Genomic DNA, 21111 nt, shown 5'->3' on the forward strand with positions numbered 1-21111 from the left:
GGGAGAGATTGCTATAATTGAAATTTTAATTTGAGTGGAGACATGCTACCTTCTCCTTGGCCTCACAACTAAGAAGGCTTCCCTCATATTAAAAGCCAAGGTTTTTATGGAGCTCAGGAGGGGAAACAATGATCTAATAAATTTCAACATGCATTACATCAGCCTCAAGGTACCTACAGGTACCACAAGGACAGGTATGAACAAGTATTTTTGTGATGCAATTCCCTGGGCACCTGTGCTCAAGGCAGACTACAATGCAGTATCTGCATATGAGCTACTTAATTGCCATCTCCCTCACTGTATATTTTGTATCTGAAGAAGTCTATGACTTAATAATAATTGCTACCCTTCACAGTGAAGAGACAATGACAACAAATTAATATAAACAGCATATTAATTTCTAAATGTTTTGAAAATTTAAATTTTCTAGCAGTCTTCTGGTGTACAGTTAGCACTAAGAAAGATTGCATGTTAATAAGTAGATAAGAAAATACATCTGAATTATGTCAATCTTCTTGCTCAGACCTCATTTTCTGAAGAACTAGCAGACAGTAGGACTTCCTGTGCATCAAAAAATTCAGTGAGAGAGTCGGCAATAGACAGTCTGCTTTCATTGGAGACCTGGTGAACCAGACCTCTGCCTTCTCTTGAATTTTCCTGTTTAAAAGAAAAGAAAGCTTTGAGTGGGGAAGTACCCCAAACACATTCATGCATGCAATTCCATGGTCTCCTAACCTGAAGGGGTGTAAAACATTGGGAGAAGACTGCACATTTTCCTTTTCAATTAATGTGAAATATAGCACATGTTTTGAGGTGGGATTTAAAACCAAAGTGAAACAGACCAAAGAGGAGGAAAAAGAAGGAAAATAAAGCAATGCATATTGAGTAAATCACCTAAGGTGCTGCACATAAAAATGCTTTGCTATTTGTATGATTTAGCCAGATATATCCAAGTGTACTGTCAAAATGCCGACAAAAGAACAAAACTCCCATCTCTTTATATTGCATCCTAGATTCACATTCCTTCCTGCTCTCAGCAAATTAATTAATCTTTTCCTCCTCAAGCCTTGCTTAATGCAAAGCCTGCCATAGAGTAGCCTACAAAATTCAGAGGGGTAAAGTTGCTTTCTTTATAATACTATGTTTTCCTAGCTCTTTTTCTTCACTAATTTACTATGCTGTGCTTTGGAAACCATTCCTTCATATCCACACCTGAGATACCTCCATGTTACCCAAAACCAACATATTATTAAAGCCACGTAACCGGAATTGCTTTTGTTGCTGGAGGCACATTTGACTGCCACAGAGATCTTGACAGCCCCTCCCACAGAAGCTCTACAGATCTTTGGTGGAAACAGAGCTCCAACAGATGGCCTGGTAAAGGTGGGGTGACCAGTGAGACTCCTCATTCCATGGTGGCAGTAAAAAAGTCGGAGAAGCTGTGTGCTACTGCCTTTCTGGATGACTCCACGAAGGCAAAGGAAATGAGCTATGCTGCCCCAAAGCAGTGTATTAGCTGCTCTCAAGATTTTCTGCATATAAGCTTTCTAGCTTATAACCATGACTTCCTATCATAATTTTGTGGGAATTGTAGTATTTATTTTCAGAACAATAATAAACAGTCTGACAAGCCCACAATCAAGCTGATAAACCTTCTTTCAAAGCTTTTCTGTTGGTAGGTTTTGCTATCATATGGAATGTCACTCAATACACACTGATAATGGTGACATGGAAACAAAACAAACTGCTACACAAAAGACTTGAAAAACCCATCCTTTGACAGCAGGGATAAAAGAGAACCTCAACATTGTCCCTCCTGGAGGAAGGCTGTTACACTAGCCTACAAGTAAAAGGAAAATACCTTACACACATAAGCATAGCTACTGGGATTGTTTCCAATACTATTCTGAATCTGAGAAGCAAAGTGAGCAGGAAAGAATCATAAAAGAGCATCAGGTTTTTATCTAACACATAAGCTTCAGTTTTCTTGTTCCATATTCCCATTTTGGCATGATGAACTACAATTAAATTACCCAATAGACAAATGAAATTTTTCCCTTATGCAAAGGCTTGAGATACTGTTTTATACTGCTTCAATTTTCACAGCAGGTGTATCACAGGTGTATCACAGCACCCCATTTAGTGACAAGTTTTGTGCAGTGGCCCTGTCTTCCTCAAAGCAGCACTACTGCATCACAATCCCCAGACAGTCTTAAAATGAAGCTTCTCCAGTATAAGTGATTTCATCCTTGCATCCCAAGCCATGCCAGAGGGAATTTGCGAATGTAACCTCTAAAGGACCTTCTGAAAGCTATTTTTGTCATGTGTGTCTCTTTGTGTGTGTACAGCACATAGCACAAGTTTCAGAAATAACTCATTGTCATTGCAAGGACCTCCACTAAAAAAGAAAATTACTCCTGAAACTAAGTAACAATGCATTAATGCTTTTCTGGATAGTAGTTTAGGTACGGTTCAAATTCTTGTGGGTTTTAAAGAAAAAGGCATTAGAATGATCAACTACCTAAAGGAAAAAAACCCCAAACTGAACAGCTATATATGACCAAAACACAGCTCCACTAAAACAGAACTGAACCAGAAGTGAACAGATGGAATCTGTTCTGGAATGACTAAACTGTCTTTAAAATAAAAGGAAATAATTAGTTACATAAAAGCCCCAGCATTATGCACTCCAGTTCTAATGAAAGATTTATATACAAGCACAGCAGAGGTTTCTGTATGAGTTAATATTTAGGAAAATCCATCAAAAATACACACTTCTGGCTTCCCTCACTAACACCATTAACACCAACATCTTATGACCTAAATTACACCATATTCACATGCATTCTGCAGTGAGCCAAAAAACTGTCTGAACATCAGTGGAATCTCAAACTGGCTAACTTGATGTAGAAAACTCCCTGGCTTCACACAAAGAAGACTAAATGGCTGAAAGGGCTCTTGTATGTCTCATTAACTTTGATCCTTTCATGGAAATGTCTGAAAATTGTTCTAAACCTCACATGATCCACACTGGCAGCCAACATTCTGGGCTAACAGCACTTAGATGTGCGACAAAAGACCTGCAGAATTTAACAAGGGACTAAAAGCGCAAGAGAAACAGTGGCACGAGGGTGATGAGGTGGCAGCTCTGTACATGCTGAATGAGAAGCAGGCAGGAGGCAAGGGAGAACACCAGGAACCAGTAGCAAAAAGCAGTGGAAGATGTGCTCAGGAAACCCGCTCACAGAGAAAATCTTTGAAATCAAATATCACACAATGCATCATCAGAAATGACCCACAACCAGGAAAGCAGACTGGCTTGGCTAACACACCACACCACAGGGGAGACATGGAGAAGAGGACAAGGGGCAGCTGTGCAGCACTGTCTAGATGTAGGGGCTGGAGGAACGGACATCACTGAAAGAGGAAATCCATACCCACCTTCACCAAATCTGGGCTTGCTTTTGCATTAGATGCTGAATCAATGATCTTAGATTCGGCATGTATTCTGCGTAACCGGTCTTTAAGATCTGTGTTTTGTGCTATTGCCTGGAATATTTAACAAAATATTGGGGATATAAAGTTCTCTCAACTAATTCGAACGTGGCTTTATTGTATAAAAAGGGCCAAAGATTATTTAAAGTGCAGTATAAAACCACCACCACCACATAATTTTTTTTTTTTGGCAGCAAATCATTGTGTCAAGAGTGAAACAGAGACATAAGTGGAGGAAAAAATTTAAAGATGGCAGAGATATTTTTCTTTTTGAGCTCCCTTCCTTCACCCCTATCTCCAATGTAGCCTCTCTCAACATTAGTTCTTGCCACATCCAAAACCATTTGATTTTCCCATACTGGAAGTTTCCTTGCCTTCCAGTGACAGAGAAATAGGACATAAATTCACACAGGTAACAGGTACAATTCTTGTCCTATAGATTACAATGGCAATGGTGTAGAATAAAAAAGCCTCTACTGCAAAGTCATTTTTGTTACACGTTATTTACGTATTTTGGGGGCATCTGATAGACAGAAGTCAATTAGAGTAGACTTGTAGGAAGAAAGCCCAACGCTGCATGAAGATGTCTCTGAAATAAAGATAGTTTCACTAATTTTGGAACAATATTGAAGACTTACATCCCATTTTAGTGATCTGAATCAATACCAGATAAGGAGAACCCTGCTTTTTGCACATCCACTTATCCCACAAAGGCTTCTGCTTTTGGCAGTAATTTGTGTTGAAATTCTCTTGGGTGCAGGAAAGACAGTAAGCTCAATGTGATGATGGAGGGGAGAAAACTTATTTCTGCTTACCTATATGTGCTCTGAATTGCCATAAGGTATACATATCCCTACTGTGTTAACCTCAGCAGGCAAGTGCAGAATTGCTCTCCGAAACAGCATATTCCCATTTAAATTATTTGCTACAAATGTTTTCTTCTCCTGTTGTCTTTTTCCTCCCTCCCAAACCAAAAATTTGGTATCTTTTCCTGTTCTGTATTTCCTTTCGTAGAATGTGTGTAGGTCAAGACCTATCTTAATGAGGGAGAAATAGAGGCAGATATGCTAGTTTTGTGGTGGTTTATCCACTTCAACCTGTCCATTTTTCTTCCATGCCAGGCTGATAGGAGTAAAACAGACATATATTTGATAGCTTTTAACCTGTGATTTTTTTGCTCCTCCTATACAGAAACAAACTAAAAGGACAACAACAAAACACTAGCCAAAGTCATTAACACAAAACCTCCTCTTGTGAGGAAATCTAAAAATATGTCAAGTTTATCATATCCATGCTTCCAAATTAGTTCGGAGGAAGCTTACTCCATTCTCCTACAGGATCTCTGGTGTACAGGGTGAGAAAAACTGTATTGGCATCATGACATTACAGATCTGCAGATTAACAAGAGCCCTCAGCCCTTGCTGAAACAGCCAAGGTTCACAAATGACTTCTGGATGGGCTACAAGACTAATTAGGTATCGATAAGACCAAAGGAATTATTTTTAAAGGACATGTACAAAACAAAGATGGACAACCAAATTTCACTGCCCAGAAAACAAAAAAATTCATGCTGAATGTTTACTAAGTTGAACAATCTTACAACAGATTTTCTGATATAAAATGGTAGACAAATAACGCTGGAAAAAGAAAAGTCACCTATTCAGATATCAGAAGTGGAACATCTGAAAGCCAAAATAAAGAAGTGCACGTGAACAAATACAGTTATGCAACAGGCTTTAACTTTCTCTAAATACTGTGGAGACATCACAGCCTCTATAGGTCCAGGCAAAGAGGCATGTCATACACTTAAAAACTATAATCACATGCAGCTTTTATAAAGCAAAGGGAAGTTTTCATAGTGAAATAATTCTAAGATGATCTACATCACATTGATCAGTGCCAGAGAGTCTGCCCTGCCTCCGATGTGGTTGGTTTGCAACAAACACTGAAATTTAAGGCTATGGTAATAATTACTCTCATTGCTCTGGAATCAGATCAGTTTGGTTGACATTCTTAAACATGACCAGAAAAGTTCTGGTCTCAACCAGTTACATAAAGTACACCAACCAAATTCCCACCTTTTAAAAAGCACAATCTTTCATATTTAGAACTCTCCCCTAACAGCTCCACTGCTGCTTTAGAGGACTGAGAGATATTGAGGTTGGAAGTCAATATAAACAAGTTGTACTTTAATTTGCTTTGCAGCATCTTGGTGCAGCATGGTGAAGCTCTAGTGCATTAGAAGGGACTGCTGAGTGCATTCAGCCACTCTCACCTTTATTTTATGCCAAGTCACACAGTGAATATTTGAGTGCTGTTTAGGTAAGGAAAGAAACCTGCAACCCATCAGAAGTGAGTAGTAGCATGTTTAGAAAGAAAGCAGACTCATGGTTACAGAGCAGCCCTCTGATTCTTCATCTCAAGTGATACAGATTAGAATACAGACCTATATCAATCCTATCAAACTACAATGATTTGAAAATATCTTTAACATTTAGTAAAGCCTTTGAAAAACATGATCTATAATAATTAGTATCATTAAATTCTGCAAGTTTTAGCACACAGCTGACACTGAAGAAACAGAAAATAACTACTCTAAAATTTAAAAGTAGTATCTGATGACGATGAAGCTGGTGAGCTTCAGCATGTCACTTACAGATGTTAAGGCATTCTTCAAGCCCACTATTTGTGCAGATGGAGATGAGGATGCATCGTACTCCAGCATCTGCTTCAGCTTTTCTCTCTCTGTGGATATGGTGCTGAAAGCTGACCTCAAGGTGAAGTAAACTAGAACCATTTCATAAAAAGTGACAGTTAAAAATAGCTGCTACCAATTGTATACACAACAATTACATAGAATTCCAATAAAGCATCATTTACAGTGACAGAAAAAAGAATCAGGTTAAGAAATCCAGTGTGGGTTACTAAAACCAAGTATATTAATCAAGGTTATAGGGTAGATTTTTTTGTAGGAGATGTTTATGGTAAAAGCTACTGGGTTGACTATATTAGCCACAGTCAAAATTACTCTGATTATTCATGACAGATGGCAACAAAGCTAACTAACCACATCTGCTCTTCACTTGCTTTTGTTTCCCAATTAGCTTGAATCTTCAGATGGTCATGACTCTATTCCATATTCCTCTATAAATTCCAGTGGGAGAGAAGAAGAGACGAAAGAAAAAAAAATCAAAAAGGAAAAAAAAAAAGTCATCAAAAAAAAAGCAGCTATAACACATACTGTGCCACAGCTATAGGGTTAGTAGTTTCCACAAAAGCAAGTCAACTGTGGTGATGGATTTTGTTATCTCTTTCTGTGACAGAGAAATTTCAGCTTGTTAGATGATTTAGTGACTCAAAGGGTCAGGTCCTGAATGACATGCATGTTATGCTGCTACTTCTGCTCCTTCCTGAGGCACTATCACCAGCACAATACATTTAAATCAGACAACAGATCACGCAGTTTTAAAATCACTACAGGGGGTTTTATAGGGGAAATGCACTTTTAGAATTTTTTTCACCATTAAAACATTGCATCTTCTCTTTAACCACAAGGAATAAAAATTTATTTGAGCAGTATTTGTCTGTGTAGGTTTTCAACATTTGTCTGACTGGAGTATTAGAGGAGTTCTGAGGACCTAACCAAGCCCCATAATACAGTCATGAGACTTGCCAATGTAAAAATGAATCCATTTACAGGGAAATGAAGATAGAAAATCTGAGCATGGATGCATGAAAAGGGCAAACAACAAGAAATTCCCAATAGTTCTCTCTCCTAATCATCCACTGTGAGTTAACCTGAATCTTCATAATTTCACTGAGTAGTTACATAACCTAATTTAGTCTTCTGAAAAATTATTAAGGTATATTCCAACACTACAAACCATTTCCAAAGCTAATTCTTATACTAGCCAAAGAAATCTTTAACAGTATCACAGGGAGGGGAGGGAAATATAGCCACTGTGATCTACTCTGTTAGGCTTTCTTTATATGTAGATACATGACCAGAAACTTCAGTGACCTTCAGTGACATTTAGTGTGCCGTATACTAAGTTTACTTTTCAAGAATTATTGCCTATTAAACTACTAATGTTACATTTTATTCAATTTCTATCAAAAAGGTGGCACAAGATTTTTCTCCACTACTCTTTCTTGGAAGGGGTGTGCTATGAAGTAACTTTGGAGAAAATTCTTATCCTCTTAGTAAAATGATTCTGCAGTCAATAGAACAAAGTTAATTGTCCCTTCAAATGTGTGGATCAATCTAACCAAAATTTCTGTCATGGACAATTCCAGTAAGATGCTCATGAGTAGGTGATTTCTTTGCTCTGCTTAACAGCAACTTTTCCAACTGCATCCCACCCTCACTTCTTTCCTTCTTTTGGAAAACATACGTCAGTTTTGACTATAATTGGCTTTATGAAGTTTACCTACTTGCATACATTCCTTACATAACAGAATCAAGATACATCAGCACCAAAGGGGAACAGCAAGCCAGGAATGCTTATTGATACCATCAACCATTATCGTGTGCCAAGGGGGACAAAGCCAATCCTCCCAAAAGCCTTTCAGCTATAAATGCTTAAGTGCCTCCCTCACCAAGATCACTTAAACAATAAAAATGTTTCTGGTGCGAGGGTGATGGAACAAAGCTCTGCTAATGAAAAATGATTTTGAGGGAAGAAATATTTCTAGTCAAGCTCCCCCTCTGGCTGCTTTGCATGATTTACTCTTCTGTATTCACTAAAAATAGGTTACTACCATAGCAACCCTTGCATCACCAACAAATGTTGACTCTGAACTACAGTGAAGCACACAGAATATAGAAAGATAAATGTGCCCATATGCACAAATATGCGTGCAAACACAAGAGAGTACAGTCTGCTGTATTTCTAGCAACCGATTTTAGGTGTTTTACCTTTTGGCAACAAATAAAACAATCTAGTCTTTTGGCACATAAACCAAGGGGCAGTTCACTATGAAATAAAAACCTAAAAAGTGGTGATTAAGCCACCTTTTTCAAATGACTCAAGATCTCAACACTTGCAATTCCTCAAGGAAATTAAAGGAAGGGTGTTTTCTGCTTTTTCTAAACAATAAACAAGAAGCATTCTCAGAAGTCATATCATTACCTAACTGAGATGATATAAAACCATTTCTAAAAGACAATTTCATTTACCTTTATGTGCGACATGAAATAAGTCCTCTTGCATTTTAGTAAATTCTGATGATGTTTCAGAGCCATCAGAGCCATTTTTCTCTTCTACAAAATCTATTGTAGATAAGTTTGGATTGGAAGCATGCAGTCTCATAGGGGCAGAAAATACTGAAGGCACCTGTAAGTACGATAGTAATTTGTGATGTTTTTATAAACTATAAAGAAAATTTTGTTATATTGTACCCACCTGGATTCCATGTTGGAGACACCAAAAATGAAAAAAATTACTGTCAATTATCAATAAGCTTTGAATGGATGACACCTGGCAAATGAAAGCAGAGATATAACTTTGCCCAAGGTGCCATAATGGAAGATTGCCAAACTCAAAAAACCAAGCCCATTGAGAGCTGTTACATATGCTAGGTTATTTCACCCCATTTATAAGTATCTAATCACATGGCCTCTGGATGCAAATGTGCACAAAACTATCCAGGGAATTTGCAAAAATATGTACCCATTAAAAAAAAAACCAAAAACCAAAAACCTCAACAAATTAGAGAAGACTGAAAATGGGTAAAAAACATGGCCAGTGTCCAGAAGGTAACAGGATAGATTCTATTGCAGGTATCAACAACAACATATTTGTGTTTTGTCTGATATAATACCACATAAAATGAGCTAACACAGGATGCTACTTAAAAAGGATTCATATTTCCTTAACAGGTCATGTCAAGAACTGATCAATAACTAAGGTTTGGAGGAAGATGGGCTCTGGAAGGACTGAAATTACCTGTAACATTCCTTTAGCCTCTTTCCCAACAACTCTGGATCGCCACCTCCTGTGTGTTCTCTTTTCCTTCTTTGGGCTTTCAAAAGGTCCAACCTTTTAACAACACACAGGACAAAAACAATAGAGACTGCCATAAATCTAACAACACTAGGAAACATCTCAATTCTTTAGGATTTGGGGTTATTTTTTGGAATTGTAAGGGAAAATAGTTTTGGTTTTGTTTTTAAACAACAAACCTGCGTAGCATTTATGGCAGGCGCTGAATATGTCCTGTGAAGAACATCCATGCTCTGTAACAACTGGTTCATTTCCAGTAAATATGTGTGACAGTTGGAGAGGTCTGTTTGGAACAAGAGAATATTTTCAATTGCCCTAAAGTAACAGACACACTGACAGTTTTCTTTCTTTGTAGGTTAGTCCTATTTTGATTGCAGCTAGCCTAAGTTATTCATTGACTAAAAGCATTAGACTGTTGGATAAAATGATTGTATCCTATAGTCAAGTTCAAATTCAAAATATTGAAATGCATCTATATGGTGTGTATGATGATCATGGTACCTTTTCCTAGCTGGATGCAGAAAAATAAGAATAATGTGATAATTTCTGCAGTTTGAGATTTGTCAGAGCTCCTCATGGTGAGGGTAACAATGCCACAGGCATCAACACTGAATTTTGCATTCAGACTTAGAGGTAGGGCTCCTCTGCATTAGAGATGAAGCTCACTGGTAGGTAGAAATTTAACAAATAAATAACACATAGACACTGCCAACATGAGAAAGATTTTCATGCTCTTAGGAAAGTATGAAAGCAGAAGGTGACTTTGAAGTACAGACTTAGTGCTTTTTAAGTTACTAGGTTTTGGATGCTTCCCTTTTGCCAGCCTAAGGATGTTCAAATCTTACTACTGAACATGATGTTCCCATATAAAAGAAAATGTACTGAAATGCATTGAGTTCCTTGAAGAGCTGCCCACAATTGATACCCCCACATCCAAAATCACCAGTTCTTTTGCAAACAAGTGAGTAACCACTTAATCAACAACCACCTCTTTCCTTCCTCCAGTTTCAGAGAAAATTCTAACAGTAATGAATACTTAGTGTATTATACTCTCTTGGTTAAGAAAAACTAGGGGGAAATATTAGGCTACTTTCAACTTGCTTCAAATATCATTACCTCTTGAGCATTTTTCCATGTCTTCAGAAGACTGTAGCCAAGATGAAATCCTGGACTCATTACTCGAAAAAGAAAATGACAAATTACCTCCAGTTGACGTTGAATTCTGTTTGGTCAAGCTGCCTGCCTGCTCCAAAGAAGAACAAATGAATTATTACTAACACACAATATTTTAATGTTGTATGCACAAATTCTGACAACCAACAGTTGAGAACCATGATCATGAACAAGGACTGAGGGCATCAATGACATGGAGGAGAAAAATTTGTATGATCTAGACTAGGTATATAGCCATTGCCATGATAACTAATGTAACTGCTGTCCACAAGCAGTAGAAAATCTCAAGGAACAATGAAAATTTGCTGAAAACTAAATTTTGAGGAAGAGCAAAATTCTCCATAAATTAAGTCAACTTAACACAGTCTTAAGCTGCGCCAAGGGAAATAAAGGTTAACTGGATATTAGAAATAAGTGTTTTCTATGGAAGAAGTGATCAAGTACTGGAATTGTCTGCCCAGAGAACTGGTGGAGTCACCATCCCTGCATGTGTTTAAAAAAAGACAGGATGTGGCACTCAGTGCCATGGTTTAGTCAAGGTGTTAGGGCAAGGCTGGACTCGATTATCTTGAAGGTCTCTTCCAACCTAATGATTCTGTGATTCTGTAAAACAATTAAAGTACCATATCTGACGAGAACCAAATTCAGACATTCTGTTCCTCCTCCATGCTTCCTAAAGAAGCCTCAAAAGTAACTAAGATGTAACACACATTTTTACAAGTTATTTTTCAATGTAAAAGCAAGATATCATTTAAAATTTTGATACCAGATGTCATTTAAAATTTTTCACAAGGTTGGATGACTTCAGCATGGATTTGGCTTGACAGGCCTTAATACAGGGATGGCCATATACCTTATCTGGGTAAAGACTACCCTTTGACAACACCTGAGTAAACATTTTCACAGTTAGTTCAATTTCAGCACTGCCCATCATCAGATGATTCAAGAGGTGATGGGAATTCTGCATATATATATTACCTCCTATAATTAATTACAATTAAATAGCTTCCAATGGAAAGAAAATTTTACCCAGTACTATTACCAGCTGATTGTGGCCCATAATACTGTTTTCTTCTCTGATGTAACTACATATAATAGCCATTCAAATACCTAATTGTTTGTACATCTTACTAAACCTTTCATTTTCAAGAAAACTCAGCTCAAGAAGCTGCACAAATCACATGCTTTGTCAAGATCTTGTTAATCATCAGTTTTAAACTGTTTCATCCTAGTGCCATTACACAGACTTTTTACTGGTTATGAGAAAAGCTGACTAATTTGTTTGGCTCTTCTCTGAAGCATACAATTTACAAACTGTGTTACCTCCCGCTCACCTTGTATCAGAACTCCAGTAGTACTAATTTTAAATCTATTAATAAGAAACTTCATCTACATCTCAGTCAGGTGCAGCTTTCTTAGTTGGCCTTTTTAAGTTTTCAACATAATCACCAACCTGAGTTTCAGAATAAAATAAAATGCACAATCCATGTGATGTCATTCAGTATTGTGTCAGTATGCAATAGCAGTAAGCATCTGTGAGCATACTTGTTTTTAAATTAATCAATGCAGCTTGGCTGGCTTATTCCTACATAAAGCTGTACAAGCTTTAGTCGTATATTTAGACATATATATACACACACACACATACATATCTCCAAATAATAATCTCAGCACCTTTAAAAGCATGAGTAAACTGAATTTAATGATGGGCAATTATATTGGCATTTTGTGAATCAATTTCACATTTATCTCTTCAGAAATTGGCCTCACTTAAACAAATTTTCCAGAACTCATATACATAAGTGACATGAGCATGAGGAAGGAAGGAAGCAGGGATTGCCAAGAAACAGACAAGAAAGAGCTTGTGTAGCTCCAGTTTTTATAGTTTTGCTTTGGATGAGCATAGTTAAGCTTTAGAATCCAAGAATTCCACATAAACATGTGTAGATACTTACACCTGTCTCTCAACAACAATAATAAAAAGATGCGAAAACCGATCAGGTGTTGCTAAAAGCAAATAAAATGCAACTCAAAGTTCACTTGATATATATTTCTCAAAATAACCTAAGTGCTGGAGTGATATCAACTAACACCAAGCTAAGGCTGGTGCAAATTGGCAGACTTCCATTTAGCTTGAGCACAGCTAAGGTGATTAACTGCAGCTTAAGAACTATCCCCTTCTATTTTTCACATGAAAATAAGTAGGGCTTCTTTGCAGTGCAAATCTGGATTAATAGTCTGAATTAAAGTCCTTCATGCCAAAGAAGAAATGTCTAGTTTCCTGAAAGTAAGCATAGATTTTAAATATGCTGGTCACATAGGTTTCTTTGGTTTGGGTTTTTTGGGGTTTTTTTGAGGCACCAGCATAAACGTACCATGGATTTTGCAATGTTCCACTTCTGCCCTTGATATTCCTCCCCACGTCTATCCCTGCTGTCTTTCGGGAGAAAATAACTAAATGGCCACAGGAGATTTGCCATTCCCTTGCAGGCAGTGCCTCAGGAGAGCAGGCTGTCAGAGCCAGGGAGCTGCTGGCACACGCAATGCGTGCAGACAACTCTCTGCAGAGCAGCCTTGTTACCGCAGGGTGAGTTATTGTTCCTTCAGCTGCCCGCTCACACACATCCCCTCCTCTCCACCACGAGCAAAAAGCTGTTCAGACACATGTCTGTGTTGGCTAAAACTCATGCTCAGTTACAGGATAAAGTGATGAACTGCAGGTACTGGGGAACAAGCCTACTCAGATCATAAAGTAATTACACCAGGGAAAAGAAAGCCTTAGGTAGAAGGAGAAGGAAGGCATTGCTGCTTAGGAGTCACTCTGCAGCTGACAGAAATAGTTACTACATTTCAGTTGTAGTAACACAGAACAGTTTTTTGATTCTCCAAAGCAACCAGTGATTCTACACTGGAGCAGAAGAGCTGCTTTGCGTGAAGGTCAACCTTAGGGTGCCTTCAGCCACTCTACAGACAGCTGAGGGCACAGAACACACACCATCTTCTGTGAAATTGCAAAGAGGCCATTTAGACAGACTTGAGCATCTGTCAGGTCATTTGTGGAATAATTCACAGACTTTACCAAAAGAGAAGTACACTGCTGACTAGACCCATCCAGACCCCATATCCACCCAGAGCACAGCCCTTTGATCTGAAAAACGCTTCTGCCTCAGTTAAAAGTATAAATAGTGGTCCCAGTTGATGGCTTATAATTCCTATGTACTCCTTAGTTAAGCAGTCAGCTTCATTCATGTAAAAGTGCAGACGGTTTGTAAGCTAAAGGAAAAAAAATACCTATCTGAGGACTCCTCTGGGACTAACAACCACTAGCAGATATCAGACAAATACTGATATATGTTCCAAAAATTATGAGGATTTTAAGTCAATATACAATTTTGAAATTCACTGTGAAAATACAATTTACTGGATTAAAATAGTGAAAAACTACTATAAAATTTAACAGCATCAAAAATGAAATTGCCTGGGTGTAAATCAATAAATAATAAATTTTCCTCTTGACATTTTAGAACACAACTTAAGTGCCACCACAAACTTCCATTATGCTCTTTATTTAATGAACGCAGATTACACTCATTTCATTCCTCATGAAAGCTCATTATTTATAAATAAAAAACTATTACCTTTCTACCTGGAGCAGAATCACAGAAACCAGGGACAGAGTCTGTAGTGGTAGATCCAGGGAAGAAAATATTATTGGCGTCATGAGGAAACATGGAGATTTCATTCTGGCGGTACATTCTGTGATGGCGAAGTTTTGCTACCCATTCATCAAACAGCTCCTGAGACTTCACCTGCACAAAGTTTCAGGGTTGATGACGTTCACATTCAAAATAACTAACAAAGAAATGATGGTATTCTGTGCTAATTAGACAGGTAGCCTGGCTGACCTTTATTGGCAAAGTATCAGGAAAGTTTTTCTAAGGATGCTCCTACCAAAATGCACACTGTATGAGCTTAGTCATGACAGAAAATTAATCACAAGATAAAGTCATGAAAAAAAGAAACTACAGTTAGTAATTATGCCTTCCAATGCAGAACTTAATACTAGAGCAACATACAGATTTCAAGAACCCTTAAAATTTGAATAAACCTCCTCACATTTAACTTGTCATTTCTTAATTGCCATAGTTAAAACTAGGTAAATGCTTAACTAATTACAAATAGAAATTTGATTTTGGTGATGTACTTTAAAACAATTTATGCCACAAGTATAAATCCCCATACTTGACTATGGAAAATACTTCTCATGGATAAGACAAGGATGAAGATACAACTACTGAAAATAAAAGCACTTGTGCAAGAAATGAAAAAAGCATTGCTAAACATGAGACATCTTCAAGTTTCTGTTCAGAACAGGGTTACTGGTTCTGGACCCCGAAACAGTACAATCAGACCTCTCAAGTTATTAAGTGTAAACTAATCTGATGAGACCAAGAAGTTATTAGTGTAGCTAAGAGACCTCTTGTCAAAAAATAAAGTGCTCTATCCAATACAGCTTATGTCTTTAGTTTTGGAGCAAGGTTATAACAGTCTTGAAGACCTACCTTCAGGTGGTATATCTGCTCCTCTGTATCCAAATCTATACATTTTGTTGATTTCTTTACAGACATGACAGAAAGTCCAACATCAATACAGCCATGAAGCTTTCCCCTCTCTATCTGCAAAAAAGTAAAAAGCAAAACCACAATCACTCCAGATGAAAGCAAAAGGTTAAATATTACCTTCTGAAATCAGTATTTTTTCCCCTCTCAACCTGCTGTTCAGAACTGCTGAAAACTCTATTTTTCATTGCCAGCAGTAGGGAATTACAGTTAGTTTGGATAAAAGAGTGGTATTACTTTATAATGGCCTCAAAGGGTTTCAGATCACTTACATCAGCTCGGCACTTAGAATACTTCAAAATCCCTCTGTCCAGAAAGAAGTATCTCTGTAAACAGAAATGCAGAGAATTAAAAACAAACAAAACACACCAAAAAAGCCACAAACAGAAAAATAGCACAAACATATCCTCCCCCCTTCCATTTCTTTGGAGAACGCTTTCTCTGCTTTTATGTAACCTTTTTGTCACAAAACCACACCAAGTAAGTCCCACTCAAGCTTTCAGATACACATTCTTTTCCTACCTTGTGCCAGCCTTTCAGAGGCCATTTCCTCTTTTTCAGCAAGCAGCCCTCCTGCTTCTGTGGCTCCTGGGTACAATTCATTGCTCCCCGGAGTCCTTCTACAATTTCCCAGCTGTCCTGCTTAAACAGAAAATCCAAATGTAGATCTTATTTCTTCCAAAGAACTGAATTGTTAAGAGAGATTCAAGAAGAAGAAGAAGGCTATAGGAAAAAAAGACAAAACCCAATTGATGTTGAAATAGAACCAAGGATCCATCTTTACACTTTGTCATGTATCATCAGAGAGATAAGGTTCTTTTTAATTTTGATAGAAACAATACCACTAAACAAAACACAGTTTTTATGACACCATCCTTCACTGGCTTGCCAGAATTTTACATGTATCTTTTCCTGCATATACATACACACAATGCACAACCACAGCATAGCCACATTTTAGCAAAAAACTTTCTGTCATCAGAGACAGAAACAGCCTATGTTAAAAGAATACCTTTTGTAGGTTATGAAGAAAAAAATAAGACACTAAAAATGAAGACCTTTTTCCTATAAAACTCTTTTGTCCATACTCAGTAACTCAGGATTTTGTGTTTGGTGCATATTACAGCCTCCCTAAAGTAAAAATAATGAAATAAATGAAATAAAACTAAACTAAAAATCAAATTTAAAAGCCAAGGAAGTAACTCAAGTACAATGAGGAATATGACATAAATGGAAACTACAAGAAAAACAGAAGTCACCCTTCATCAGATAAAACTAATTAAAAGCAAATTTCTCTTTTTTACCACCACAAACTCTTAAATAAAAGACCTTGCTGCAACAAAACAGAGAGGAGCCTAAATCTCAAGAGTATTTTTATAGTTTTTATTTACGGAACAACTACAAATGACAATGTAACATGAGTTTCAAGATTTCGGATCAGAGATCTCATGAATTATTTATTGCCAGGATTTGGCAGATGTAGAATTATAAATATCTGACAGGAAATGGTATGTGCTAGTACCATCTCCTTATATTTGAAAAAGATAAAGAATACTTTAATACATAAAGTATAATAACAAAAAACTACCAGTATGGAGCACATTAGGGAAAAGAGAACTATTCTAGGTAGGTAACTACTCATGGTGCTCCCTGTAAGATACATAGGGAAGTATTCCCCAAAAGAACTTGACTGGCTCAAAAAAACCCCACAAAACCCAAAAACCACAACAATAACAAAAAACCCCAAAAAACAAACAAATCAAAACCCAAAAACAAACAAACAAACAAAAAAACCCCACAAGCCAACCCTTTAAAAGAAAAATTAAACAGAAGTAAGCAAAAAATCAGCAAGTGTACTAGCTGTCTTTAATTATTCATCTTCAGAATGCAAGCCATCTTTGAACAGGCATCTATGAATTCCACCACAATACTGGTGGCACTCTGTTATGTCTCTGTCATTTTCCTTGTGCCTCATTCAATAGAACAAACCTGCTCTGCTTCATAGAACAACTTAATAGAACAAACAAAGCTACTCTGCTTTCCTGTTTTGAGTTTAGTCTCCCAACACTCACCACAAATAGGCCACAAGCAGTGGAAACATGAGGCTGAGCAGCTCCTGCCACTCAACACCCTACAGACCATCCAATGATGTACTACCACAACACAAATCAAAAGTGCAGTTGTCCTTACCAAAATGTTTTTGAGGGAACACATTTTGTCATATAATTCTGATCAAGAACTGACAGGAACAGCTGCGAGATTAAGAAAAATATTGTGCTTATAGTTCTATTTCTTCCTTATTGAAAGTAGCCAGAAGAACTTAGAAGCTGCTTTGCCCAAATACCAAGCAAGCTGTTTCCCTCATCTTCCAAAATATATTAAACTGCAGTACCCAAGCACATAACTTTTCCACTGAGAATTAATCTGGTAGCAGTGATGAGTAGATCCTTTTCAATATTTTAGTGCTGTACCTAACGAAATCTCCAGCTTTGAGATGAAGTTTTCACAGTCTGATCAAGCATAAACCCAGTGTATCATTGAAAGAGTGGTCTGACTGCAGGAGACAAGCAGAAATTTGATCTCAGTCAAGGAAGATTTACAGTATCATAGATTATTTTAGTTGGAAGGGACCTTACAAAATCATCTAGTTTCAACCCCTCTGCCATGGGCAGGGACACCTTCCACTAGACCAGGTTGTTTAGAGCACCATCCAACGTGGCACTGAACACTTCCAGGGCTGGGGCATCCACAGGTCCTCTGAGCAACATGCTTCAGTGGTCTCACAACTTTCACAGTAAAAAATCTCCTAACAGCTAATCTAAATCTCCCTTTTCAGTTTAAGACCACCATCCCCCCCGCATCCTACCACTAATCATTCTCTAATCACTATCTAATCATCCTACCACTATCAAATCGTTCTGTCTCTTATATATGCTCCATTAAGTAGTCAAAAAGGCTGCAGTGAGTCACCACGGAGCCTCATCCTTCCATAAGGATAAGCTTAGAAAGAAAGGGACTCCTGAAATGAGACAGACCCACGATACTGGGCATATGAGGTGAAGAGAAAGGAATCGGCTGAGAAATAGCTCTGCCAATTACACCCCTCTGGAATAAACACAGTGTTCATAGTTTTGATCAAAATTTTGAGTACAGAATACAATGTTCCCTGCATTACAACTCCTATTTTGCCTGGACCTCTCCTGCAGCACAGACACAAGGTGTCTCTCACTCCTGCAGGAAAGTCATATTTATCACAGTTCTTCAGAGGAGTAAGGTGGCCTAGAATGTGCCTTCTCAAATAAAAAGTGTGAAAATGGGAAGAAAAGCTGAAGTGGAAGAACTGCTTCCCCTCAAGCAGGCTTAACAGCCTGCCAAACCTCAGGTAGAAGGCAAGTCTGCTACTCATCTCTCTACCCTGGGAACACCACGCTTCAATTGTCAGCTGTACATAAAGGTAGCTTAGTCAAATTACAAATGGATCCTCTTAAAAGCTCACAGAATTAAAGGTTTGGGGATCTGCTGGACACATGCAAGGTGCCATGATGCATTAACAGAATCTGGTCCTCTTCCATATACATTGTTCCAGAAGAATCCAACCTTTCCCACCTGAACAAACTCTCACGTTTTTTAAAAACACTGCTGCTGTGACCGGCTTTGGATCCATTTGCTTGACCCAGGGCCTACAGATCTTGACCATGTTTTTTATTTTGTGAGAGATTTGACACCTCACTGAATGAGGAAAAAGCATCAGCTGGCTATTCTTGGGAGCAGCTGCAGAAGTGAAAGAAAACTGCTTACTCTCTAAAATCAAGGCAAATGAATCAGGCTGGTCGATTATCATCTCTACTCATCCCTCTGAAATAGCAGAGGAGAAAACTGGAGACAAAGGATATCCTGAAAGCATTCAGATTATACTCCCTTTTGCTTATTCCTACCCCACAATAGGGGTAGGAATAAGAGATAGCTCAAAACACAGCACTAACTTGAAAAAAATCACACCCCCCAAAAAAGACCTCCAAACTCCCAGATGAATGGCATTAACAATTCTAGCATAAGTCTGATGTCTAGAATGGTTGTGCTTTAAGATTATGACACTACAAAATATGTTGCATCATTATGGGCCAAAATCTACACAAAATGATCAACACTGCATTTACTGCCCAGGAAGAAATTTCACTTGAGGCTAAGGGAGGAAACAAAATCTTTACTTTTCTCAGGTCCAGAGGTGCTCACATTTCAGATGAGCACTGAAAAATCCCTCTGTCCCATACTTGGTTTACGGCTGAGGAAAAAACTCATAGACTTCAGTCTTCAGCGAAAGGTCCATTATTAGGTAAATGTATTAATTTTCTTTGTTTTATATAATAAAACCCCTCTCATTTTCTGCAATATTCTGCACCATGCAGCTTCTTAAGGTAAATTGTTTCAGGGGAAAGTATGAAGTAATGATTCTGAACGGCTCTCAGACTGACAATGCAGTTGCAGCTCCCTGAACGAAACAGATGACAGTGCCACACCTTCTTCCACTGCAAAATGCAGTCAATTGTACAAAATATTTTGAACTGCCAAAAATAGAAACCTACTTTGTGGAGGATAAGGGTTGGCATCAGCTGCAACTAAGGCATTTGTTATGGTTCATAAAATTGGCAGAAGTTATTTAATTTTCTTTTATGCAACATGAGGTTTTTTACAACAGTTCTCCTATCACAAAGCTTTTCCCTGGTGGATCTATTTTATAAGTTAGTTAACATATTAGATTTAAAAATAACTAGCCAACATACCTTCTTTTGATTACAGGTCAATTTAAATTTAAGGCAGGTCAAAACTGGTTTTCTTTCCTCACAAAACTGAATTTGAGTTGTGTCTCTGTGTAAGAGATCCCTTTCCATAACTGAAGGAGAGGGGAAGAGAAAAACACAGAGGTGGGAAGTGGCAGTAACCTCCAACTTTTTATGGGGTTTCAAAGTGAAGGTGAATTCAGTGGAAGAGGATAAACTGTTAAGCTGTTCAGTTCATTCAGCAAATGTACTACACCGGGCAGGAAACGGGCACCAAATGTAGCAAAGGAACAAGTGGATCCCTCAAAGTCCTGCAGCCCTGCTTAAGTCAACTCCTTCCTAGCACAGTGGCTCATTTTTTGCATCACAGGAGTCATGCTCCATACAAACAGCCCTCCAACATGTAATTAAACTTCAGCAGAAACAGCAGCCTGGCACTACTCTGCTTCCATATCCCAGCCTCAGGTCACTTACTTGGTGCTGGCATAAACCAGCGATAAAGTCTGTGTCTAGGAAATCAAAAGAGACTCAGAATTCAGATCCTGCTATTTTTTGGACAAACTTTACCCTGCTCCAACTCTTCTTCTCCTTGTAATTTTCAGATCTCCTTTCTACTTAATCAGATTCAAAGAAGTACTGCGTCAGAGCAGCAGCACAGAGAAAAGCACCTGCCAGGAAGATCTGTCACTAACCCAATAGCCACGAGCATGAGAGATGCAAGTGTTTGAAGGAGGAATAAGAAGCACTCCATGGATCTGGAATATGAAGAAAAGAATATCAAAATCATAGCATGTCACTGCCTAACCTGCACAGCATCTGGCAACATCATTTAAACTTTCAGGATACTATTAATAAAGAAGCATCAGTAACAGCATTACATTCCACTATTCCACCAGGATTTAGAAACAAACACCAAAAGAAAACAGACAAACAAAAGCTCCTAAAGGTTATTGTACATGTGATCCTTTTTTGATTTGGGGACTTTCAACAGATTCCTACAACTTTAGATGGTTGCTGTTTTCTTAATAGAACACCTAAAGT

At 37.9% G+C, this 21111-nt stretch overlaps 1 protein-coding gene across 2 annotated transcripts in view; it reads right to left on the bottom strand.

The window, feature by feature from the left end:
• The window catches only part of OSBPL3 (oxysterol binding protein like 3), an 85389-nt gene that overhangs the window by 22953 nt on the left and 41325 nt on the right, over positions 1 to 21111 (bottom strand). Inside the window, exons 4-14 of one of the 2 annotated variants that reach the window (XM_066318889.1) lie at positions 15815 to 15931; positions 15565 to 15618; positions 15236 to 15349; positions 14312 to 14482; positions 10617 to 10743; positions 9680 to 9783; positions 9444 to 9536; positions 8675 to 8831; positions 6152 to 6282; positions 3442 to 3549; positions 526 to 657 (exon numbers count right to left, since the gene is read on the bottom strand). In XM_066318889.1, coding sequence (XP_066174986.1) covers positions 526 to 657; positions 3442 to 3549; positions 6152 to 6282; positions 8675 to 8831; positions 9444 to 9536; positions 9680 to 9783; positions 10617 to 10743; positions 14312 to 14482; positions 15236 to 15349; positions 15565 to 15618; positions 15815 to 15931 — 1308 coding nt within the window. The remainder of the gene's footprint in view (positions 1 to 525; positions 658 to 3441; positions 3550 to 6151; positions 6283 to 8674; positions 8832 to 9443; positions 9537 to 9679; positions 9784 to 10616; positions 10744 to 14311; positions 14483 to 15235; positions 15350 to 15564; positions 15619 to 15814; positions 15932 to 21111) is intronic. The other variant, XM_066318898.1, reaches the window with a different exon arrangement.

This window comes from Sylvia atricapilla, chromosome 1, assembly GCF_009819655.1.
Source record: "Sylvia atricapilla isolate bSylAtr1 chromosome 1, bSylAtr1.pri, whole genome shotgun sequence".
In the NCBI taxonomy this organism is placed as follows: Eukaryota; Metazoa; Chordata; class Aves; order Passeriformes; family Sylviidae; genus Sylvia; species Sylvia atricapilla.